This window comes from Brachycentrus maculatus, unplaced genomic scaffold (genome assembly GCF_059751285.1).
Source record: "Brachycentrus maculatus isolate JH-2025_06_01 unplaced genomic scaffold, ASM5975128v1 h1tg000173l, whole genome shotgun sequence".
In the NCBI taxonomy this organism is placed as follows: Eukaryota; Metazoa; Arthropoda; class Insecta; order Trichoptera; family Brachycentridae; genus Brachycentrus; species Brachycentrus maculatus.
Window position 1 is genome coordinate 842,008 of NW_028280926.1, and position 26,568 is coordinate 868,575.

At 33.5% G+C, this 26,568-nt stretch overlaps 2 protein-coding genes across 23 annotated transcripts in view; both read right to left on the reverse strand.

Moving 5' to 3' along the window:
- Positions 1-573: 573 nt before the first annotated feature.
- Positions 574-16,790, reverse strand: B52 (serine and arginine rich splicing factor B52). 22 transcript variants are annotated; one of them, XM_088262106.1, is made up of 11 exons: positions 16,632-16,790; positions 16,255-16,383; positions 15,889-15,959; positions 13,435-13,524; positions 13,249-13,359; positions 10,020-10,116; positions 7,400-7,473; positions 6,061-6,264; positions 4,732-4,827; positions 2,477-2,551; positions 574-1,399 (listed from the first exon to the last, which is right to left on the reverse strand). In XM_088262106.1, exons 2-11 carry the CDS (start codon positions 16,378-16,380, stop codon positions 1,285-1,287), a joined length of 1,059 nt encoding a protein of 352 aa, XP_088118232.1. In that variant the 5' UTR covers positions 16,381-16,383; positions 16,632-16,790; the 3' UTR covers positions 574-1,284. The 22 variants fall into 22 exon arrangements, with proteins under 22 accessions (XP_088118232.1, XP_088118231.1, XP_088118230.1 ...); XM_088262105.1 differs by having other exon boundaries at positions 4,732-4,836; XM_088262104.1 differs by having other exon boundaries at positions 6,061-6,279.
- A 4,489-nt stretch (positions 16,791-21,279) lies between these two features.
- The window catches only part of LOC148308194 (glutathione-specific gamma-glutamylcyclotransferase 1), a 40,359-nt gene continuing 35,070 nt past the window's right edge, over positions 21,280-26,568 (reverse strand). The window contains exon 3 of the mRNA XM_088262127.1: positions 21,280-24,808. Coding sequence (XP_088118253.1) covers positions 24,329-24,808 — 480 coding nt within the window. The 3' untranslated portion in view covers positions 21,280-24,328. The remainder of the gene's footprint in view (positions 24,809-26,568) is intronic.

A 26,568-nucleotide genomic window follows, 5' to 3' on the forward strand; every position in this document is an offset into this window, starting at 1 on the left:
GCAGTATTATCTTGATCGCTAACACATGAAGGAAAGGTGATCAGCCCTCCGCTTCAGATACCAGTCCGGGGTAATATTGAATAAATATAACAGTAAAAATATCACTCATATTTATTTGACCCCCCTGGGAATCGAACCCAGGACCTCCAGTACGGTAGCCGAGCGTGCTGACCATTATACTACGGAGGTGGACAAAGATGTGGATGTAGCAAAGTGCATATATTTATTTTGCACTATATCCGCTCCCTATGTGGAGTATATGGAGTCCACAAACTGTCTCCATGCTTTCCTGTCGGCTGCCAGCTCCTTTGCATCCTTCCAAGTCAGATATGCATCCCAAAGTTTCGACTAGAACTGTCAATGAATTGTCAGCAGCGGTCGTCCTGAGCGGCGTGAACCCTGCCTTGTAAAAGAGAAGCTTGATGGCGGCTCTCAGGAGGCATACGGACGGAGTACATGGCCAAGCCAACCAAATCACCTTTTCTTAATGACAGTATTTTTTGTTAACTGTATGTATCAATGTATGACTATATCAGTGGGAAAGAAGGAAGGAAGGAATGAAGAACGGAGAAATCTTAATATAGTTTTTATTAAAAATAAAATGACTTCTTACATTGCAAGTAGTGGTGACAGAGTTGGAGCTTTAAAAATACATACATCATGTATTGATGAGGTACAATGAGAACAATGTCAAATAAAAAATTACTCAACACCTAAATATCCAAAGCAAAATGACAGACTAAATTAAAATTCTTAATTAGGAAAATATAAACTAATTCTAGAAATGACTTATATTACAATGAGTAAAATGTCACGGTCAAAGTATTATCCGTGCGCAACTTCACACAAAGTGTACCATTCTCTTTACGTATTAAGGAATGTAGCAATGGTTAACGCTGTTATTCCTTAGGATAAAATTACTAGCAATTTTACTCAAAACTTAAACGTTATATTTCTACTTAAACTAACGTACTAATTCTAGCAACACACCAGTATCAGTTTCAAGTTAATGGTGTTAGTAACATAATGTCCCACAGGCACTTAGCATAGGGGCTTCTAATATCGGGTGACTGTCCAACTTGTAATTTTTAATTTGTCATAATATATGCAAACACAAATTGATAACCATTTATTGTAGCGTGAACGGAGTGAAATCAAATGGAGAAATGTTACGTTACGCAGTCAGTGATTACAGATGCAGAGGTAAGTTTCATATAAAAAAAATTACAAATCTCAATGATTTTTTGTGAAATTTTAATGATTATACGATTAGCGACCGACACCCTAATCCTCGATGCTTTCGTTGTGGTCAGAACCGTTGGCCTCTCTCTTCTCGTTGGGGGAAGGAGACCTGGATTCGGACTTCTTTTTGTCCTTGCTGGCGGAGCGAGATCTCTCCCTGAAAATAAATCACGAGTCAATCTTCTTGTTCAGTAAAAGAACACAAACTCATCTGGGAAAGGAGTAAAGAACTTCCAAAAAAATAATGTAATAACAAAAAGTATTGTGCATTCATAGCCTCTGCACTGTTATCATAACCTTCCCAAATCGAGTCATTCCAATTTCTGATGCGATATGAGTTCAACATATCGCTCACTCCTTTCAAGAACGTCATAAATCAAAAATCGTAAATTTTCAGCTGTGCATGTTTTCGAAATGCTCAGAAAATGTACTATATCCCAGCAAAAGCGGCATATTTTTAAATTAATATTTACCCGCTTCACGGCAGAAACTGTTGTTTTTGAATTTTGAGGAAAATGTATTGTTTATTAATTTTTTTAAATATACAAAATATTTTTTAAATGGAGAAAAAACCTTCAGGTTTTACCTAAAAAGATCTGTTGCACAGTAAAAAGTTCAATGAGTGCCTTGATATTTATTTTTAATACATTGTATTATATTTTTAAACTTTAAAAACGTTCTCCTGAAAAATCAAGTTTTTTGATTTATGACGTTCTTGAAAGGAGTGAGCGATATGCGTTCACGGGAATAATTTGCAATGGTGAAATAATGTTAAAGTGATAAGTATGCAATATAGTTAGCACATTTGTGGCTACAATGTGCAAGGTCCCATGTTTGATTCCTAATTTGGTAATAAATGAAAATATCCCACATGTGCATTCAATTTGGTGCTTGGTGAATTTCATTTAAAACACTAGAATAATAGTCAGGTGAAAAAACGCAAGTTTGCACATTCAGAGTATTTTTGTCATCATGGTTTTCAGACCCGAAAGATGAAAATAAAGAAGTCATCATTGTGCAAAAGTAATTACAAAAATTTTATAAAAATAGGCTCGTCATAAAATGGATTACAAAGAAATTTGTTCAAATAACAATTCTCATGCTACTAAAAATACGGACAGTGACAAAACTTAACAACGGCTTAAAGTCGATGGTACATACTAGAAAATATTTGCCTACGGGTTGGTAAAAGCAAAGCGGCGAATGATACATTAGGCGTGGGTACTAGACTTACCTGGAGTGTCGAGGGGATGCCCTGCTGTTGGCAGACTTGGAGCGAGATCGGGAGGCGGGAGAGGCGGATCGTTGCCTGCAGACAGAATACAGAAGTCATGCTACATGCAACGGCCACTACACACTCCGTACAAACTACTAGTTTGTAACAAGACTACAGTAATACCTCGCATAATGGAATATTACCATCGGCGGAAAGACAACATCAACATAGCAACTTTATTTCTTTTACTCCGAAATTGGGAACATCCATTTGTTTAGTGTGCAAATCAGAGGATAAATTATTTTTCCTCAAACTCTGGGTTATGAAAGTTAATTCAATTTGCCTTAAATTGACAAGATTTGTGTAGAAAATATTTTCAATGTTTTTTCCCTGTAGGAGTCCCTTATATAAACGCATTTTAATAATAAAATCTTACTGAGACATTTTTGTCGGAGTTATTTATATTTTAGATAGATGCACAATATATTCTAATATCTTTTCCACCATATAATTGCTAGTTTTACATCAATTCATAGATTAAAACACTTTTTTCCATACGGAGTATTGTATGGCTGGTGGCTATAGCTGTCATTTTCTAAATGAGACATGAATTGGACTGCTAAAGCAGTTATAGCATGTTCTTTGTAGATTATATTTTATCAATTTTAAAAAAAAGTTATATTTTATTGAAAAAAAAATTATATGGTAGACCGTAGACATAAATTTTTAACCTAATAAAGTGATAATTCTTTACAGAAATAATTTTAAGAAATGTGTTTGCGCTTTCAGTATGAGGTATTACGGCATTGTAAATGTATCTGTATCAAAATGCACCGTCAGAATAGTTAGTATCATCAAGGTGTTCAGACCCGAAAGATGAAAATAAGAAGTCATCATTTTGTGCAAATTGTTAGTATGTATTGAATTTTTTATTTTTTTAAAATTAACATATAAGGTACATGAGGAGTTATTGTGACCAATCTTGTGATCTATATTCCAATAGAGTGGATGTCTCAGTTTACAAACATAATTTTGAGTTTGTAATACAGAATTCTGTCCAGTTATGAATTTTTTTATCAAGATTTTTGTTTGTAGTCAATCTACCGCAGACGTTTGAAATCTGAGGTACCGCTAAACAATACTCATTTTCATTATCACACTGTCACAATTGGGAATTGAACCCTAAACTTCTTGACTGAACAGGACAAAAACTTAACATCAAACAAAATCCAAAAGTTTAAATACGCATGATTAGATTCAATAAATAATCTCCAAAAGACTTCATATTCCATGATTTTAAAAAGTTGGTTTCATTAAATGGGAAATACAGAAAGAGTAAGGATAAGAATTTTTTCTCTACATGATTTACTCTAATCTATTTTATTTTTTAAATAATTCTTATTGCAATTTTTTTACACTACAATAAAGCGTATATGATACATTCTAAAGAAGTATTTAAATTACCCGAAAATGATAAATAAATAATAAGAAAAAGGCAGAACTAATGTAATACAGTAAAAGTCCGTTATTTAGAACAAGGATAATTTGTCATTTAGCATTCAAAATAATATTTTTAAAAATGTGTGAAAATAAATGCCTTTAGTCGTGTTAACTGCAAGTACTCCCAATATACAAAAAAAATGTAAACCCTATTGGTGGAGTAAGACATTTATAATCTTAGGCTTTTGTAAAAATGCTAATAATAATCATTAGTGCGAGGGAGAAATCAATGTTGTACCATGTATTCATATTACATCCTTGTGCTTACTATTTGACCGCTGATATATGAAGGATGAAATCAGGAAACAAGTTTTAAAATAAAAGCTTACATTTTTTCGCATACTGTTACTTCTAAGCTTATTATAAAACGACAAAAATTCTCTGAAAGAATTTGAATATTGATACACAATCAAATTTTATGTTTTAATTTTGACATTTATATTATACATGTTTTTTATACATGGTTTCCAAGTCATTTTGGATTATCAACTTATCAAATTATTAGATCTACATATTTACACATGTTTTTTTTTTGTATAAATACGCCAAAAATAACAGAAAGAAATATATCTGCCATATTGTCGGCTATTGTAAAGAACCGTGACAATTTGAATTTGTAAATTTTTTCAGAATTCGGTTCCTTGATTTTTAATTTAACGGACTTTTACGGTAAAAATACTGATAAGGCAGTTTTTTTTTTAAATGCGTCAAAGATAAATACGCATTTCCCACAAGAAATAACATTTATAACAAGTATAGTGATAGTGACTCACTTGGATCGGGACCTAGACTTGGCGACGGGGGACTTGCTTTCCTTCTTGGCACGGCTCTTGGAGTTAGAGCGGGAACGAGATCGGCTGGATCGGCGACTGCGGGACCTAAATATAAATGTTTAGGTTTGTTTTATTATTATGGACAAAGGAAGAATTCAAGTGTCTCTCAGATTAATGACATCAGTAGATAGTTGTCAGCAGGGTATTCAGCCCCGAAAGATGAAATCAATGTCATCATGGAAAGAGATATGTTTAATAATAAAAAGGATTTTAACACACTAAGGAAGGGTGCTGAACGCCTGCGGAACGCTGGCGACAGAATTCGATAATTGTGTACATAAAGTTAAGACCTTAACAAAGAGATTGGTATATAATATTCATATTAAAACATTAAATAATTCTGTCGTTTCTGACTTCGAAATGAGGCTGATGCAGGAAGTAAAAATGCCCTTCCTGTCCATAAGCATCAATCGACCAAACGGGTAGAAATACTTTTCCCATCCTTAGTGTGTCAAAGGCTTTTTTTTTTTTAAATTATATTATAATAAGCTCTGTTAAGGTGATGTCAGCTGGCATTCTGCTGTGGATACTTCCTCAACATTGTAGTCAACTAAATATTACCAGTGATAGTTAGAAATATTACCATTGTAGTCAACTAAATATTACCAAATATATTAAAAATAATTTTAATCCAACCATATTGTCTTATAAAACAAAAGACAGGAAATATGACATGTATGACCAAGTTATTTTTCTTTATCTGTGTACATATTATATTATTTATGCAAATAGATTAAAAAACACATTTTTTGGAAATCTTGTCAACAGAGCTTAAAATAAAATATATCATACACAAAGAGAATTTTCAATGGCCTGAACCAAGTTATAAAAATTACTATTACTGAAAAGGTTTCGTTGATATTTTTGTTCTAAAACTTGTTTGCTGTTCATTTTGTTTAAATTTTGATCAATCTGATAGTTCCGGGATCGCCAACCTCTGAACCAAAAGAGCCAAACGTGAGTGGCAAAATGGTTTGGATTTTTATTTTTAAATGAACGAAACAGACATTCGTTTGAAAATGCCATAGTAGGCGAAACAATTGTCACAATATTTATACGCAATCTGTTTTTTTTTTGTTAAACAATAAAATACAACTTAGTACTCAAAAAATCTGTGTTTGATTAAACATTAAATAACTAACTTAAAATGGAGTTCTACAAACTAAACGCCAAATCTATAAATAAAAAATGAACACCAAACATTAAGCAGATTTTGTGTAAGTTCAGGCTAACTTAAAAACTTTAATATGAGTGGAGTATTTTAGTAACCTGGAGCGGGAGCGGGATCGGGAGCGCCTGCGGGAGCGGGAGCGCGACCGCGAGCTGGAGGAGCGCGAGCGAGAGCGCCGGCCGCGTCCGCCGCCGCTGCCGCGACGGTCCTCCGTCAGGCGGATCCGCCTCCCGTTCAGCTCCGTGTTGTCCAGCTTCTCCAGGGCGTTGCGCATGTCCGCGTGCGTCGCAAACTCCACCACACTGGAAGACGTACCCCTGCACTATACTCAAATTGCCCACCACAAGACCCAATTGCCAATCAACGAACTTAAATTAACATGGAAATATTCGGATCACCCATTACTAAATTAAAAATGAGAATTTATATTTATTTTATTCAACCCTCCCCTCCCGGTGTTGTGTAACTTGTACACATTGCTTCTAATAACCATCAATATCTCTATAAATATAATAAATACAAGGCAAAGACTTTAAGGTATTTTTCCATAACATATTTACGCATTGATTTAAACATAATGTTAATAATCTATAAATCAGAATTTATCATGTACATCGGAGGTATTTTGTGAATATAGGAAACAAATTCGCGTATAAACAGCACGTGAAGAGTGTGCAGGAACCGCGACACTATATTCCTGCGAGCCTAAGTGGGTCATTATTAGAAATAGGTATCAAATTGCGGTAGAGTGGGTTCGAGCCGAGAAACTCTGACTAAAAAGTCTGCGACACTAACCACAGGACCACAACCCGACACAATTACAATTACACAGCTTCAGAAAATGCATCATTAAATAATGACATTTATATTTCCCAAAAGGTGCATACGGCACTACATTAGCCGATGCAGTTTTAACTTGATCTTCAGTTATGAAATGCAAAGTCCTGTCTACAGGTGTTCAATCCAATGTAACAAATTAAGTTTCAGTTTGAAAAAACTCACCGGGAATCAAACCCAGAAGCTCGGCATGATAGGTAAACATCCTAATCACTACATATTTACACTAAACATTACACTACATAATTCTTTTTAAATATTTTTTCATAACTAACAATTATTATTTTTACATCTCGGCTGTAATATTAGCCCCATTATAAAGGGGAGGAAAAAATATGATTCGCACCGTTAGTTTTGGAAATATAAACAGATATGGAATTTCAACATTTTCATTTTCTTTAAAAAAATCTGTTACAAGGTAGAGAATATTTAATTGTTAATGTTTCCTCCTCAAATGTTACAAGTACTCACTAATTCTTATTTGCATATTCAGCGTGATAGTTATCATCAAGGTCTTCAGACCCGAAAGATGAAATAATAATGTCATCACAATGCGTTCATGAAAATGATACAGAACATACAGCATTCTGATTAGCATACCCTTCGTTTTTCCTCTGCTTGTGAGCATCGGCATAGGTCACCTCACCGGCCTGACGCATGAAGTCCTTCAGGTCCTGTAAACAGATCATCATTAGTCACGTGCTGGATACACCGACCGTTCTACTAAATGTGCTTCTGGAATCCACGGAATTACTTGGTACAATAGCAGACTGAAAACTCAACAATATTTATTGAGTTCCTTTTCAGGGAAACTTAGAATTATAGTCCGCCTCCGTAGTGTATAGTCAACACGCTCGGCTACCGTTCTGGAAGTCTCGGGTTCGATTCCCAGGGGGGGTCAAATAAATATAAGCGATTTTTTCACTCTAATATTTATTCAATATTACTCTGGGCTGGTACCTGAAGCGAAGGGCTAATCACCTTTCCTTCATGAGTTAACGATCAAAATAACACTGCGTTTATGTGCTCAGTGCCCTATGCACCATTGGGTGTGGATAAGGGTTGAAGAAAAATAATTTTTCCACCTCCCACGAGCGGATTCCAAGAACAACAGGACACTGTCCTAGCTAAAGTAATATTTGACAGCAAAGTATTTTGTATTTAATAACATTTTTACAACATATTTTTTTTGTACTCAGATACAGACACACCAGCAAAGGCGCTAAGCTTATAATCCGATTATACGTCTCGAAATCCACGACATACAACTTGGCCTCATTGGAGAGTTGGTAAAAGTACATGATGCAGACATTTCAAGAACTTGTAATTTTAAAAAAACAAATTACAATTCAATCTAGAACTTCATATTTACAAAAACATGAAGATCCTGCAGTCATGTAACGGTAAAATACTGAGTTTGGTTTATCCTATAATTTTCCGTGAATTCCAAAAGCACTCCATCTAACAAGCAGACAAAATCAGATGTGACACTATGTTAATCTGTACATCGTATTTACACTTTTCAGTCTAATGTGCCCAAAGGAAGATACCGCAACGGGGTCAACTCTCTACTATTGAGTATAATGACAAGGTCCAGACAGTATTTTACAAGCATCGCACGCGTTCCAACATCCTGCGCCCAACGGTGTGGTACGAATACAAAGTGATCCAGTTCCGATTCCTCGTCCACTAGTGGGTATTCCATTTCCAGGTGGCCCTCCATACTATTTATTGGTCAGTTTCATTGCGCTGTTTTCCACTTTCCAATTTTTGTCCAAAATCCCAATTCCAGGATATTTGCCATCCATGAAGCGTGTGTCCGTCCCATTGGTGCCTTCCTATCTCGGTTGGTTTGGTCATTCCTCAGAACAGTCCGCTGCATCGAATCAAACTTCTCCATGATTTGTTTTGTGAGCGGGTAAGCGAGTGAATGAGGCTGCAATGAACGAGTCCACATCCCAGAAATCCACTTCCAATTGTCATAAAGCTTTTTGTTCTTCGGAATCTCGGTGTCCTTTGCCTTGTCATATTTCCGATACTTCTGAATAGTAATGTAAATCTGTATATTTCCATGTTATAAATAAGACTCTTAGTTTGTTATAAATATAACAAAGCAAACGCAATCTTTAATTTTACACGACAAAAATAAATGCAACAAAATGAAATATAAATCAAATTAAAATGTAATCCCGCTCGTTTAAACAACAGAGATATACAGATAGACAATTAGACCCATAATAAAGAGTTGAAACTGCCATCGGCGACATCGACATTTGGACATAGGCCTACAGATGTAGTGAATGCAAATATGTAGTATTATTAAATAATTGAAATAGTGACACAATAAACAAAATGATTACTAGTGTTCGATGGGGAGCCCTGACCCGGTTGTGCCCACATCAGCGCGGAGGAGCTACCAGACCCGCCGTGACCAGCCAGTGACCACACGCAATATGCCTCTATTCAATCAGTTCTAGCACAAAACACAAGTACTTCTCGCAAGTTAGGTTACTTAAATAATTACAATACATTTTGTCATCAAGCATGCATGATAATGATTTCAGTCTAAGTATAGGTTGTGCAGCTGGGGGTGGCGTCGCGATCCTTAAGCATCCTCGCGTCAGACTGATCGCTTCCCGTTCCCGCGTCATTCTCTGAGCATTGGCATTCTCCCGGACACGGCTGGACGGCGTGGCGAGCGCGTCTCGGCTCTTGCGCATTCCTATTCTCCCCACCCAGGGGGAGCCCACTTGCGCGCATATCGCGTGGTAGAGGTTCGTTAGGTCGGGGGGTCGGGGTTCGAGACCACATCACGTCACCCACAGAGAGGTCAGGAAACCGAAAGTCTTACTTTTGCAATCATTGCTCCACACCTAAAAATGATTTAAACTCAAAAGATAATATGCATTTAATTGGCGGTTTGCAACTATCGAAAATGAGATTGCATTCCTCATTTTTCAACAAAATACAGAGGAAATAGAAAAATCTGTGATTGATTTACAGACTAAATGATTGTTTCCAAATATAGGTATCAGAGTTAGAATGGACAGTGGCCGTTACAATTGGTTGGAATTTAGTGTGGTAAGTCATCTGGTAGGTTGAATAACAGTTTCCGCAGGGGCTTCTAGGGTCCGCGCTCCGCTCCTCTTCCCGTTGCATAGTAAAGACACAACAACATGGGGTTCAGAATGATTACGGCAAAGGGAGATGCAGCACGTACCTGCCAGCTAATACGACTGGAGAGGTTCTCTACTATGAGACGGAACTCAGTCCGTGTCGGTGGCCCGTACCTGCGGTCAGAGTTGTAAGGTGTCACACTGAGTCACAGTAACACACACTCTATTAATTAGTTGGTTCGTACATTTCAATACATAGTTATAAAGACACATATATCAGGTCACTTCTCGGAATGTACATATGTTCTTCTTTCATCTAGCGGTAAGAAAAACTAGCGTTTTCCCAAAAAGTTCTTTAATTGATGAAACATTTACCATACAACATTCCGACAAGTAATTTAAGTACAGTAGATAAGAATTATTACAAAAAATAATGATTGTTATTTTTCAAAAATTCAAATTTTTATTTATGTATACAAAAACTAGCTCCGCTGGAGGATAAATTCAAATGAACTCTAAATGTAATAACTGATATCTAGTGTACTTTTTTTTTCATAATCACAAAACATGGATTGTATAGAACTCTTTATTTGCAACATGACTGATTAATAAACCAAAAAATATGTATTTAAATGTGATGTAAATATAATCTAATTTAGGCAACGGTTTGTCTGAAAATATCAATTACCAAAGAGTGACTTAAAGTTTGGACACTTTTTTTTTTAAATTAAAGAGAAATTTTGTGTTTTTTATTATTTTCACAAATATTTCAATTTCATACTATTTCTGTGAGCCTAAGCGGCTCATTATTAGAAATAGGTATCAGATAGCAGTAGAGGGGTTCGAACCTTAAGAGTCTGCGACACTAACCACGTGACCACAGCCCACTTCAGATGGGAAAGGTATTTCTACTCGTTCAGTCAATTGATGCTTAAAGGCGGGATGGGTATTTTTACCTTCTGCACCGGCCTCCTTTTAAAAGCAGAGAAGGAATTATCCGAGGTTTTTATATTAATATTTTATACAAATCTCTTGAAGTTTTAACTATATATACATAATTGTCAAATACTCATCTGAAATGTACTAACTGCAAACTCCCTAATATTAATTAAGGGTTTTTGTAACAGAATGAACATTGGATTATTGTGAGAGGAATTTAATCAATATATACAAATAAAGAGTCGCTAAACAAAATGCAGTGTTAAAGTAAAAATTGTCCTAAAGAAATTTGCCATATGCAATTTTTTTCTATTTTAGACTGGCTTTGTTTTTATTATTCTCCTATTTCTCATTTCTTATTATCATCAAAGTGGAAAACAGCTATCTCTCTAACAAACTCAAAATTATTGAGTAATTTTCCACTCATAGCTCATGATACGTAGCGAACTTATTTTTTAAACCTACTTTTTTATTATTACATATCTGCCTATGGCAAATTGACCTCTCAGAGAGTTTGTACAAATCTTATAGTCCAAATAAAATTAGTCCCAAAGTAATATGGACGACACGTGATATTGCGTTCACACTTAAATTCAAGAACTGAAAAATTTATTTAAAAAAAATTATACTACTGACTTCTTTGAGCAGTTTGAATCGTCTGTTATAATTTGAAAATTATTTTTTTTAGTAAAATTCCTGTTCTGGCAAAAATTATGGCTGGCCCATAGACTGCTTCCAAATAGGCGGCATACATGGTTTGAATTACTACTTGAGTGCCGCCGCTATAGTGCCAAGAAAACAGTGTTAAAACCCAACATTTTTAGTATATTGGTTTTACACAATTAAATGGTGAAAAGTTTCGGAATTATAGTTGGCAGTATGCACATACCAAAATACTTTTGAAGTGCAAAGGGTTCAAATTAGACAAGAGCAATCATATAACGACTTCTCCGGACTTAATTTGTTTTTTGATTATATAATTTAAATCGAATCACCCCAACCGGCCAAAATTTGGTTGCACATAGCATATTTCTAGCTTCTAATATATTTGACATCAAAAACTGGAAATGGAAAGAAATATAAACCAAGAAAAATGAGTGGAAAAACATCCCAATCGGGGAATCGAAAAAGTAAGTTATTAGTTATTATTATCTATTATTTAGTCACATTTAATCAATCTTATCTTGTGAAATGTTTAAAATTACATATTAATTAGAAAACATTTCTCAATTTTTGTTTACTGTTTAAAAATGCGAAGGGGGGGGGGACTACAAGTTTACAGATAAGTTTGTAACAACATACCCATCGAGAGGTCAACACATTTTATTTATGTTTATACTTCTTTTAATCAAGTACAAAAGTTTTCTAAATGATTTTAATGTTTCAAGAAGTCCTACTTTCATAAAAATAATCGAATACAAATTGTTTCATCATGTGTTAAATATATTAAATATTACAAACCTTATCTGTGAAGTCAGAAATGGAATAATGTACACGGTTTCGTGGTATGTGATAGTTTCAATATAAGAAAAATTATGTAATGATTATCGTTAAATGAAAAAACCCAAACAATTGTTTAGACTGGCGATGAATAAAATGTAGGCAGCTATGAATATCAATATCTTGAGAATATACTTTATAATTTGCAAAGCGTGACCATATTTTTTTTGCAGGATATGGGACAAAATTAAAAGAAGTAAACATTTTGTTCCATGGGTCTCTGTGCAATAGTTTTGTCACAAAAAGTAAAATCAACTTTTGCAATTTTTTATTCTATCTTCACATGTAATTATGGTTTATCAGTTTAGGTAGATTCCTATTGCTGACAGAAATTAAAAACGATTAAAATATCATTTTTAGCACATACCTTAAGACAACACTTCAGTATCTTATTGCATTATGGAAAACTATATTGAGGATTTTGATAGAAAATTCACAATAGTCTAAAAATCATCACAATCACTAAAAACCGGGTGCATTAATGCGGAAAAGAAAACTCATTTCTGACTTGAGTGTCGGTTTTTCAACTGCCGTTGTTTTCACCATCGATGTGCATTTATTTGAAAAACAACAGTTATCCTTCTTTTTCAAAATACGACATCGATATGAGCGACTGTGTTATGCCGATATGAGCTACTGTCTTGTACAAATATGAACAGTCTTATGCATATATTGATATGCATTTATTTGAAAACCAAGTTATCCTTCATTTTCAAAATACGACATCGATATGAGCAACTATGTTATGCTGATGAGCTACTGTCTCGTACAAATATGAACAGTCTTATGCATATATGCTAGTGCGTGCGAGTACAAGCAACTTCCGGATGGGATGGGTGCGTGGATGGATGAATGGGTGATGGGGGGGTGAAGGGGTCAAGGGGCAGGCCGTACTTGTCCCGGGAGCGGGCGCGGCGGGCGGTGGGCGGAGGCGGCCCGTAGCGGCCGCTGTCGCGCCACACATCCGAGCCGCGCGGCGTGCCGCGCGCCCTCTCCACCGACACCCTGCAACAACACCACACCCCCTCACAATCCCGCCATAACCCCGCCTCGCCCGCCCCCGTATCTCAAAAGGCTCACTTCTCTCCGTATCGCGAGGGCCGGCCGCCGCGGTGCTCGTCCCGGTGGTCGCGGCGCCGCTCGATGCCGCGCGCCGGCTCCACCACCACCCTGCCAACACACAGCACGCTTCACTCCCTGCCACTCCTCACGCCTCACATTCATTTCACACTAGTCAACTCCCCCACTTGCTGGGTACTGGCTACTGGGGGCGGGGGGGGAGCATGGGGGATCGCAATTACATGTTACAGTATAAATTCAACTTTTGCGCTGACATTTCTTGGTGGAACTGCATTTTAAGGTGGGGACTGACCAGAGTCATTTCATCGTAACATAACACATTTATTGTAACTGCAGACAGTTAGAATACAGTCAGACAGGTAGAATTCCATTTGAATTTTTTTGGGTAATATATCCAAAATTAAACAAGGTTATTGGATTGAATTCTACATGAACAAGAAGATGTAAAAAAAGGAAAATTCAATCCAATAACCTTGTTTAATTTTGGATATATTACCCAAAAAATGTAAGGTAACACGTTACGATGCGAGCAATTGAATAGTCAGTACAGCGAGCCGAGCTGCTTGCTGCTCGTTCCGAGTGCTCCATCCATGAAGTCGGATGCTCGCCGTGAATGTTAGATTACAACAAGATGCTCCGGTCAGTCCCCACCTTTATAGAATAAAATAACAACTTTGTAATTTTTCCCGCATGAATTTTATTTGACCAGCAGCCGACATATTCAGACTGGTGTGAGGCTAGACAACAGTCTGATGATGTTGGTTACGACGAAATCCGGTTGCCGGTCAAATGAAATTCATGTGGAAAAAATTACAAAGCTGTTATTTTATTCTATTAAAATATAAAAACGACACAAATTCATTCACAGGGAGTTGACTGTCCAAATCAGAAATAAAATCATTTCAAATTTATATACTACCGATCTAGAAATAAACTGGTCAAATAGGAGATTTTTCAACTTTTTTTATGAAAAAATATATACGGCAGGACCTCTATAACCCGAATGCCAAATGTTTTGTCTCTGTGCAAATTACAAACAAGTGCAGCGTTCAAATTACAATACAGAGAATCAGTTGAGTATTTTTATCAAATATGTGTTGTGAATCTTTAAATGTATTTATTAAATTTTTTGAAATAAATATTTAGTTGGTCAAGATTTATTTAATGACAAGTCTCCGTTTTAAAGAAGCGCGGGAGGAACGAGTGGGCGTTCAAATTATAGAGGTAATGCTGTATATGGAAATATGGGGGGGACACTTAGATACTTCATCACAAGCAAAACATTAAAAGATCAGTTCCTTACTATGAGGTAACTTGTCTGAAAAAAAATCTAGGCAAAACAAACCTATTATATAAGACAATTAATATACTCATATGAATCTTTGCATTTTTTCAGTTCTTTGTTTATGAGTACCTATAAATTGGCATTACTGTAACTTCCCAGTGCAGTTCAAAATTAAGAATATCTTGCAATTTTTTGCCAAATGAAGATATCTACATCAACCGAAGAAGTCCTAGGCTGCTATAGATTCGAAATTTACTGCTGTTAAATCTCCGCCAGACCCACCTTTCATAATAAATCTGTATCACTTTCACACTATTTTTTGGCGCAACTGAATTTTCAAAAATGTGTTGTTTAGGCCAGTTTAGTTCCAGACGGTACAAATCATATTTAACCTGGCTGTTGATGTGACTAATAGTAAAGCAACACAAAATCGGATTTTTTTTAGGGTACAATACTAAAATTTACAAATTATTGTCTATTTAAAATCAAATTTAGTTTGGATTCTGAATGAAATAAAATTTATTTAGAAATAAAAAAATAAAAAATCACAAACAGACAGGTTAAATAAGAATAACATCTTAAAGATATAATTTTAGCATAATAAAAAAATGATGATAAAAAAATTATACTTTTGTGTAGAATCTTTTTTTGTAAAAAAATTAAATAAAAAGCAATTTTAGGTATTCATAAAAACAATTATACACAAATTCAAAACAACTTATTTTTAATGAAAATAATCAACAATTTCAATAGTAAATAAAGGAGAAACTGCTAGAAAAAAAAGTACTTTGACCTGATAAATAATCAAGACAAGGAAATTGTTGCCGCATTAATGTTTTCCGGTTTTTATTTACATTTTTCATTATTCATTCAGAGTGAGTTTATTTCTGGCTCCCAAAAAAAACTTAAAAATGATTTATAATCTATCAGATGGCGCCATTATTATAAAAACATGTATGTTATCAATTCGGTCTTGAGAATAACCTTAGTCATAATAATTTTATGGAAAAGCTGATAGCCTTATCTTAACATAATGCTGTCAAAATTGTTGTGAATGCAAATTCAATATAAGAAAAAGTAATATAGATTTTAGATATTTTTATTTTACGACTGGTAATGAAAATCAAAACTGAAGAAAATTATCATTTTGAAATTGTATTTAAGCTTACCGTTCTCCTAGTAATTCTTTGCCATTTAATTCGTAAACAGCATCATCTGCATCCCTATAGTCTTCAAATTCCTGTTAAGAGAAATATTTATCAGAAACCATCGCCGTAAAAAACTACAAAAAAAAATTTTTCGGGCTTGTTCAGAAAAATATAATGGCATCAAGGTGTTCAGACCCGAAAGATGAAAAACATCATTACAAATATAATACAAAAATACACAGATAAATAAACAGAAAAAAAATATTTTTCACTCACAAAAAAAAGCGAGAATGAGACTGTCAGTTATGCAACTTATTACCAAAAATGGAAACATAATAATTCGAGAAGACATGAAAATTGACAGGTTAAAATTAAAGCATAACTCACCACAAATCCGTAGCCGTTCTTGATTAAAATATCTCTTGTTCTTCCGAAACCTTTGAAGAACTTTTCTAGGTCTCTCTCCCTAACTCCGAAGGGTAAGCCGCCGACGTAAACACGGGATCCCACCATATTCTAGAAAAATTGCAATGTGCTATAAAACGCCGGTAAAATATGCCGAATACTTTAAACACGTCTGCCGCAGGCGTAAAGGATAAACACGTACGATGTAGATGCACTACGTAAAATAACTATCAAAAACTAACAAACGAATAACGCGTATGCACGCCGCCTTATCAATCAACTTTGAATATCGCCATGCGGCAAAAATGGCGACAACACCAACAGTACCCAAAAATAGAAATATATAACAAGAAACTTACTTCTTTATATTACTTGCAAGGGACTGAAACTAAACACTTAATGCTATTGTACAGTACAAGTAATTATTCACAAAAAGAAACAACAGCACATTATTGGCAGAATGCTTTGGGACGCCGACGAAAACCAATACCAACGGATATCGGAGAAACCACAGCAGCGGCCGGAAAAGGAAGCGAGACAATTTTCACGCAACTATCTATGAATAGAGTTACCATTTTGACCAATTTTATATTCTGCTGCATTGACATAATTGTAAAATAAAATGGTTTTTACGAAAATGATAACATACCTTAAGTGTTATATGCTTTTTTCACGTAAAAATTTAATGGGATCTTGACGAATTCAATAAAAAGAACGATCCATGAAAAGAGAATATGCAAATATAATTATAGACGTAGCATTTGAACAGAAGTAAACGTAACCATGAAGGCACACAGTAGTTAACTTGACCTGTGTATTGTCAATATTCAAACTTTTTTATGTGATATTTTTAACATCAAAAAAAAAAATATATATATATAAAGTTTTTAACCAATTTTTAATCTTTAAATTTGATTTGATTTATACAGGAAATACATTTTACTTTCTTCTTTACTGTAGCGGGTAGAATGTAGAATTGGTATATTCAACTAGCAGACGCGACGTCCTTTTTTTTATTTTAGAAATTTTGTGAAAACTTATTCCATGAAACAAATACAATAAAAAAAAACAATTGCTACTCTAAGTTGCACTTATTTTTCAATTAGAAATATAAATATATGATAAATGTCAAACAAATTTACATCATTAGCTAATATTTTCTTCAAACCCTCATCCGCACCCGATGGTGCATAGGGCACTGCATCATATAAACGCAGTGTTATCATGATCTTTAGCACACGAATGAAAGATTATCAGCCCTGCGCTTCAGGTACCAGTCCAGGGTAATATTGAAGAAATATCAGAGTGAAAACTCACTTATATTTATTTTAAACCCCCTACCTTTAGGAATCGAACCCGGGACCTCCAGTATGGTGGCCAATTGCTGACCATTACACTGCGGAGGCAAACACTTCATAACATCTACTGTAACGTTATAGAGAAAAAAGTTGAAAAATAAAAACCTAAATATATTTAATGGCTTGAACTATTAACCTGTATAATGGATGAGAAAAGTGTTGTTAAATATAACTTTTCCTTTATTTCTAACGACTTGAACATTTTGATCAATTCAGATCTTCGTGGGAAGCTGAATAAATCAAAAATTTGAAGATTTGGTTGATAATTTAATGAAGAAAAATTCACTGTCATGTCAAAATGCTAGTGTTATTCAATTTTTCTGCAACTAATCCAATGGTGGGATTCAACGGGTTCGTACCGGTTCTAGCAAACCGACTGAATCTCTTAACCTAAAATTTTTAGAGTTCGCCGAATTGGTCCTTAACCCTTTGTTGTCACACAATTTTCCGATTGAGATCATGTATCGGAGATAAAAGAAGTCTTAGTATTAATAATGTAGCTAATTTGACGACGATTGATTTGATAGGTCTCTCATTAGATACCTGGGACCCAGTTCCATCAGTACAAACTTGGTTAAGAAAATATAACCACACAGCTGATGACATTTGGATTAAAAAAGAAAAATCAAAGCATGTAGATGACAACTAAAAGGCAATTTAAATTATTTTTTAGCTATGTTTCTTTTATGTACTCTGACCGTTATTTTTATTTTTTTAGTTATTTCATGTAGGATGTAGATACCTACTTTGTTACAGAGCTTGTTTATATATTATGATTTATGTTCTACAACATTGTTACAGTACTTTTAATTGACTTTTAAATCTGTACCTACTATATTATATTATAATTGGAACATTCTCAGTTGTTATGTGAATATTTTGTTTATGTGCAGAATAAAAAACAAATAAATGCATAAATGTAAAAATATTTTTTTATTGAGGGTGGGGCTAGGTGTAGTACCCAAAGCGCGACCGGTTCTTGAAAAATTTTAATCCCATCACTGAACTAATCGTAAGTTCAACTCAATTTATTTAGATAAATAACACATACATTACAAATATTCAATCAAGGTAGGAATATGGATGTCGTGAGTATTTACATGTATGGCATAAAACCTGCCATTGGCTAGTTCAAGTAATAACTTCATACATTATTGAGACAAAGAAGTTACTTTTATCAAAAGAATAGAATAACCTTGCTTGGGATGAATGAAACAGATCATTGTCTAAACCAATGTCGTTGAGCATAGAGTCAGTCCATTTAACAGGTATAACTAAATATATCAAAAGGTTTTCCTGTAAATCGGAGCACAAAACAATACCTTCGAGGAACATATGAAATGTTAGTTTCTATCCTTGAAATAATCTTATGGGCTTCAAAAGGGTGTTTCACATAAAATTTCCTATAAGATCACACCCCTACACTCTTTAAAATGCGACAGCATGTCCATTTTTATCAATATATCTCATTTCCTTAACAACCTGAACGGGTCATATACATACCTGCAGATGCATTTTCAAATTTGTAATGTGTGTCATTTTATAGGTCATTTTAGATAGATGAATCTAAAAAGGATATAAAAATAATAAACACTTTTGTCATAAATATATTTATTAATTTTAATACTTGTAGTATCGTAATATATTCAGACAATAATAATAAAACAATACTTTTGTGCATAAAGAGATCAAAATTTTAATTAAATATTCATTGGTATCACTATTATTACCAACTAAACAGATGTTGTCATTTGATTTTCTTAATATTTTTTAGTTCTCTAGTTTAACACCTTCAATGCGTAAAAAATAATGTCCATAAAACCCATAACTTCATTCAAAATAAAATTCTACTTTCTATTTAAACATCATAAATAAGTGTTTTTGTGTTTTCAAAACACATGAAACCAGCTGCAATTTATTCAACACGACAACCGTCAATGCGTGGCTACAATATTTGTATGGAGACGAGAACTGTGTTTGACGCACTGAATGTGTTAAAATAAATAGTCCACCTTCATAGTGGTAGTAGATTAACATGTTACCATACGGAAATTCTATGTTTGATTCCCTGGGACAACATGTGATTAATGATAGCTGGGACTATACTTTAACACCCCATCACTCTGATACAGTCTACTATGCACCAATAGTGCAGATAAATGAAGGGACAATATATTATATAAATTGAAACGGGTTGTGGTGCCGTGGTTAGTGTCGCGGATTCTTAAGTCAGAGTTTCTCGGTTCGAACCCACTCTACCACAATTTGATACCTATTTTCAATAATGAGCCGCTTAGGCTCACAGAAATAGTATAAAATTGAAATATTTGTGTAAATAATAAAAACACACACATTTCTCTTTATTTAAAAAAAAAAAAACAATACTTCAAAAATTTCTAGACTTAAGATAACTCCAAATTCAATGTAAAAGCCCTTTGTAATGCTACTGGTTGATACTGAACTAAAGCAGAACTAACGCAAACCAAAGTCACTTCACAATATTCAATTGCATTATTTTGATTAACCGTTGACAATGTTTTAACCTGAACACATATAATTTTGACTTTGAATTAACGGGGGCCTAAAAATACAGACTTAGTGTTTGTATTTTTCATTTATTTTTGCTGCACAGCATCAGATAGATAAAATGTTAACTTGATCGTTACTTTTATGAAGAGAAGGGGAAACTAGTCCTATGTTTAAACATACTTTAGGAAAACTGGGAAAGCCCCTTGGGAATCAACCTCGGTACAGTGGCCAGACATGATAACCATAACACTATGAAGGTGTACAAAAGTGATGTACATGTGAATATTTCTTTTTTAGCATTAAAATAATTCCTCTATACACCTTTTGGTGTAACAAACCATTGTTTTGAAACATAGTCGCCTTGTGTTTTTAGCATTCCACATGAAGCTTATAATATTAAATAGTTTTATTTATTTTTAAAACCAGCAACAACATTTACAAATACAAAAATAGCTATAAAAAATCTACAATCGAATTGTTGAAATAAATCTCCATAAAAATTGTTTTACAGCTATGTAGTATACAAAAATAGTATCAATACTTAGGTAGCTATTTAAAAATTATTATCAATGCTATGTTTGGCGTTTTACTTAATTTTACATTGTTATATTTTAAAAGTGAAGTGAAATACAGCAAAGTAAATGGTTATTTAAAAATGAATAGACATAAATATATAAAGATGAATGTTAATTTAGCTGTAAGAGTACAAATAAAGGAGATAATGAGTGAGTTTCATAGATTATTTTGCCGAAATTGATTCATCTATAGAAATATCTTCAGAGAGCGAGTTTCTAAGACAATCCAAAATGATTAGTTGGATGCATTTTACAAGTCTGTCACGAGGAAATTTTATAGTAAAAAATTAAAGCAGATCTGTTTTATAAGCTACGATTTTTTAAGTGAAATGCGCTGCAGGCAATTTCAGTCACTGGCCGCCTCTGATTGTAGCCAGAATATGTATAAATATATATATATATATATATATATATCAACTACATAGTAATTAAGTTGAAAGATTTTCAAGTACTTTTGTCAAATCATTTTTCTTTTCATTTAAATGGTGTAAATAATATATGTGACAATTTCTGCAGGGAATTGTGTATAAAAAATATGCACTTGGTGAAATCAAATGAATAAATTGTGTATTTATTTACAAAACAAGAATACAATAAACGGATAAAACAAGGGTTGACATACAAAAATGATATCATTTTAGTGTTAAACATATTTACTTTTGGTGCCATTGTTTGAATAGACCTAATATGTATTATTTCATTGATTTACATTTCAAGTGTGACTGAGCATGATAAATATTTACAATTCAATTATTATGATATTCTTACTATGATTATTCTTGTGAGTGATTGCGTTGCGAGTTGATAATTTTTCAATTAATAATGACCCGTTTCCGTGTCCCGTAAAATTCTAAAAGTTAAAATATAAAAAAGTTATTTGCTAGGTACGCCTTGTTGAATCTATTTCTCATAGTATGGCATATGTGACATGTATGATAGTAGGTTATGGGCTCTGTGCCTGTAAATGTGTTAAAAATAATATGATACATAGATGATTATAATTATATAAATTAAATAATAAAGATTTGGTATTTAGAATAACTCAATTTGATTGCTAAATTTAATTTTATACTTTTCAAATACACACACATCACAATTATATTGTCCCACATAGGCACTTAAACTATTTTACTCTTTATTCATACATACATAAATAACATGTTAAGAAAAACAATATTTGATAATGAATCACTTATACATGTTTTTATATCTTCATAATGAATTAGTTTATAAAGTGAAGCACATATATTGCATTACAAGGATTATTTTGACAGGCAATTCAAAGCATTAAATTAAAGTGGAGATAGGTAAGTACCTGCCACTTATTATGATATATGTATGACACGTGTTTCAATGCATTCCACCTACATTGAAACACATATCGCTCACTTTTTTCAACAACGTCATATATAGAAAAAACTAACAATTTTCAGTTGTGCGTGTTTTCGGAATGCCCAGAAAATGTACTATATCCCAGCAAAAGTGACATATTTTTTAACTTAATAGTTACCCGCTACAGGGCAAAAAGTGTTGTTTTTGCATTTTGAAGAAAAGGTATTGTTTAATTATTTTGTTAAATATACTAAATATTTTTCAAATAGAGAAAAAATATTCGGGTTTTAACTAAAAAGATCTGTTGCACAGTAAAAATTTCAATAAGTGGCTTGATATTTATTTTTAATACATTTTACTATATTTTTAAACATTAAAAACGAACTCCTGAAAAATCAAGTTTTTTTATATATGACGTTGTTGAAAGGAGTGAGTGATATAGTAATTGGTATTTAAATTTAAATAAAAAAATTGATAAAATTGACTACAAAGTTAATGTTGAATCAATCAAAGAAATTATTGAAGCTAGTATATAATAAAAAAAAGTAGACTGTTAAATGAATTTAACATTTTTGAGAAGAAATAAATAAAATTAAACCATTATGTCTTAAGGGATTTTATTAGAGTTGCTAGTTTAATACCAGCAGATTTATAGGTATTGCACTACAAATAAATAATTCAATTAAACTTTTATAGGGATATGATTTTTTTTAAAGTTCTATTAAAGATTTTTTACATCTTAAGTTAGACACAGAATGTTCCATGACTGAGTATCGATATGATGCTACTTGCCGAGATAATTTGAAATAAATTAAAAGCAAAGTCATAATTATGAAATATGGCATAATAACAACTGCAGAGAAGAATATTGTTTTTGCATTTGTGTGCATTTTTATTATGCTCAAGTAAATTAAGTATGTATTACTGAAATGAATTATTTTTCAAAAATGACTATCAAAATTGCAAAAAAGAAAAATAATAATTTTGCTACTATAATTAATACACTACAGGTACCTTAAATTATTAACAAATGCATCTTAGCTGCGCATGAAGTATTAAATAGTAAAAAATATATTATCAACATTCATCGTATCACACTAGTAGTTTTTTAAAATTCCGTTTCAGTCTCTTAGCGTCTGAAAGAATTAATCCTAAATTTATTTACATTAGTTTCAATATCATCACAGAGCAGCCAATGTTTTGGGTGCTTTACGAGATAGCCCCCAAAAAATAAACAATATTTTTGTTCCCACTTTAAATAAAAACATGACATTTGGTTTAAATATACCTTAGTTACGTAAATCTAAGACACGCATGGTGAATTTTTACATAAATTTATGAAATAATTTTAAACACAAACATTTCAATAGGATGGGACTGAACGCCATGTATATTGTATGAACATGAGCAAAAAAATCACCGTAATTGATTTCCAAAGGAGTATAGCCAACTCGTTCACTAGATTTAATACCATTTGATTATGTATTGTGAAAGCAGGACTTGGAATAAGTCAGAACACACCGAAATATGACTCAAATTTATGAGGTTCATGCAAATATGACTTTGGCTCATATGATTCTTGCAAATGGAACTTCAGGTTGGAACCAGAATCTTGGAACGTGAATAGTTGTACATACTTCAATAAGCCTAGCACATTAGACCAAAAAGTGACATCAGTGCAGCAAACTTGATATCAATAAACATACGCAGCTATGGTCTGAGAAGTCTTATGTTCACATAAATTGTAATATGTACGATAAAATTAAAATTCCATGTTTTTACAAAGATTTTTTTGGGAACTACCTAGTAAAGTACCTTATTTTCCCATACTAAGTACAAAGGGGTTATAAACATTTGAAGGATGAAAGAGAAATGAATCAATCAATATTTTAATCTCTGCTACTTGTAATATTATAAATTGTTTAGAGTTTAAAGAAAGCCTGCCGATGTGCAAGCCTTTTGTACAAAATGATTTAAATAAAACAATAGACCTGCAATGCTTAGATTTAGAAGGAACATGCATACAATGATCCTTGAATGAAATATGATATTTAAAAAATATACATTAGTAAGATACGGTTACAGTAAAATTGGTCAGTATTTTGAGATTCAATTGTAAAAGGTTTTATCTATCATTATATGCAAATACGACCAGTGTTCTTTATTTTATAATCACAACTTTGTATCAAAAATATCAAACATGAAACTATACACTCATAGCCCCCTGTACTTAGTTTGGCAGTTTAGAATACAATTCACTCGCTACATATTTAAGCAACGCAGTTTCTTTTCCGGAAGTCTTGTAGTGAATTGGAAGTTGGGAGGAGTCACATGAGCCTGGAGTTCGGGTTCTGGTTCCGCTCCCAGCGCGACGAGGCACATTTTCATAGCGGCCGCGCGTCTTCTGATGATGCGTTCTAGCGCGAACAGATGCTCATCCCACGCCCCGGGGATATGTTCCCTCATGAACCTCGCAAGCCTGAGGACATATTCCGCATTGTGGCCGGCTGGTCCACTGGTGGTGACGACTTGGTGCGCTATCGCCTCGACTGACGCATCTCCCAGCCAGTGGGCATTGCCGGGCAGCGCTATGTACACTACGGTGGATATCGGAGGGTGGGTTCCGGTAGGGAAGAAATAGGCTTTCCGTACGTTGTATCCTCCCAGACGGCACTCTCGGTTTTGAAGATAAGGCAGCGCGGCATCTCCAATTACTTCGAAGGCTCTTCCCCATGTTACACCCTGCAATTAATAAAAATATATTAACAATTGAGAAGTGATTTATCAATTTTTCAATATATAGCCTTGAAGCGAATTTGGATCGTATCCTGTTTTCAATGCTGAATAACACATCTCATTATTTACTTACTAAAAAATGATTTAAAAGTCAATCTAATAATATGCGCCACAGGCATGAGTAATTCAATATTGATGCAATAAAAAATATCTTCAGGGTTTTAGAAAGGAATAGAATGAAACTAAATTGTTTTTTGACCACCGGAAATCCACTGGGAATCGAACCCGGGACCTCCAGCATGGTAACCAAATGCGCTAATCACTGCATCATGGAGGCAGACACACTTTCCCCGCTCCATTCCTCTCTCTCCCTCTCCTTCACACTTTCCTTCACACTTTCCCCTCTTATGTCTCCTCCTACGATAAACGATGGACCCATGTAGTCCACATTTTTTTAGAATATGTAATGGATTTTGACTTTTTTTAGAATATTTGTTAAAAAAAAATATTTTAACTCTTTACCTTTCAATAAGTCTCTTCTTTTAAAAACCATATATTTATTTCGAAGAAAAACTTATTTTTTCAATACTAAAGGTATTTTAAGCAAAAAATATATTACGTCAATAGAAAATTATAGCTTTAAGGCCCAATATACGATGAATCGCAACATATTTTCTTTAAATCCAGGTAACATTTGACGTTATTAATGTTTTTTTTTGTTTTCCTTAAAACACCGTTTTTGTATTGAAAAAATTAGTTTTTTAAAAAAACTAAATATGGTTTAGAGTTATTGAAACGTAAGGAGTTCAAAAAATTATGCAATTTTTTAATACATATTCAAAAAAAAACCTAATTCCGTTATGTATAAGTATATAGATTTTTTTAATTGGGCGCGGAGAGACGTCTAGCTTCTAGCGAAGACGAAAATATGATCAACTTTAATGGAAACAATATAAGTAATAGTAATTATGAAAAATCTCAGGAAGTGAATATTGAAGATTGTTAAAAAAAGTCAGGCTGCATTTTTGTACAAAAATATTCAGTGGTAAATATAATACGTGCAACTGAGCACGCTGCACCGCATACCTTTCGTACCCTACATCAATTCATAACGGGTCTGTACTATTCTAGAAATTTCGGAAGATGCGTATAGCGTTATCCCTTCATTGTACATAGTCGAGTAAACAATTTAACTTGGAAAACGTAGGTATCTACGCATTTACGGAAAAATTATGAAATCGGATTGAAGCCTGATCGTTGAAACAATGAGTAGGTACAAAGGTTAAAACGTCATCTAATAAATAAAACAATTTTTAAAAAAAATACAAGCTTTGTATGAATAACTCCACACACATAATACATACAAGCAAGGTTTAATTGTTTTCATATTTTCTACGATGTGTGCTATCTATCTTGCTCATTCAAAATTAAAAACTGCCAGATGTGGTGCGAGTAAAAAAGGATTATAAAAAAACACAATAAGTATGTTTTTTTTAACTTATTTATAAAAAAACACAATCGCACTCCGTGGTCGATTGTTTATACGAACGGTTTTTCGGAATGGTTTTTCGATTGCTGTCAACCAATTTCAAAACTGGTGGGCAGTACGGTATTTTTTTTAAATATATTTTTTTATAGCACTATTTAGGTAGTATTTTACGAAAATAGCATTTTATAAATTGTAATTTTACATAATTAAAATGCAACACCAGATATAGCGTTTCAAATGAAAATTATGTATTTATTTGACAATCATTAAGTTTTCA

Bases quoted from the DNA above. Each gene is read 5' to 3' on its own strand.
- B52 (XM_088262103.1), bottom strand. From the start codon at position 16,380: ATGGTGGGATCCCGTGTTTACGTCGGCGGCTTACCCTTCGGAGTTAGG. The intron at 7,474-10,019 runs GTACGTGCTGCA...ATCTGTTTACAG, and splicing joins CCAGTCGTATTAGCTGGCAG to GACCTGAAGGACTTCATGCG. The intron at 4,837-6,060 runs GTTACTAAAATA...ATTTATATTTAG, and splicing joins CGATCCCGCTCCCGCTCCAG to GTCCCGCAGTCGCCGATCCA.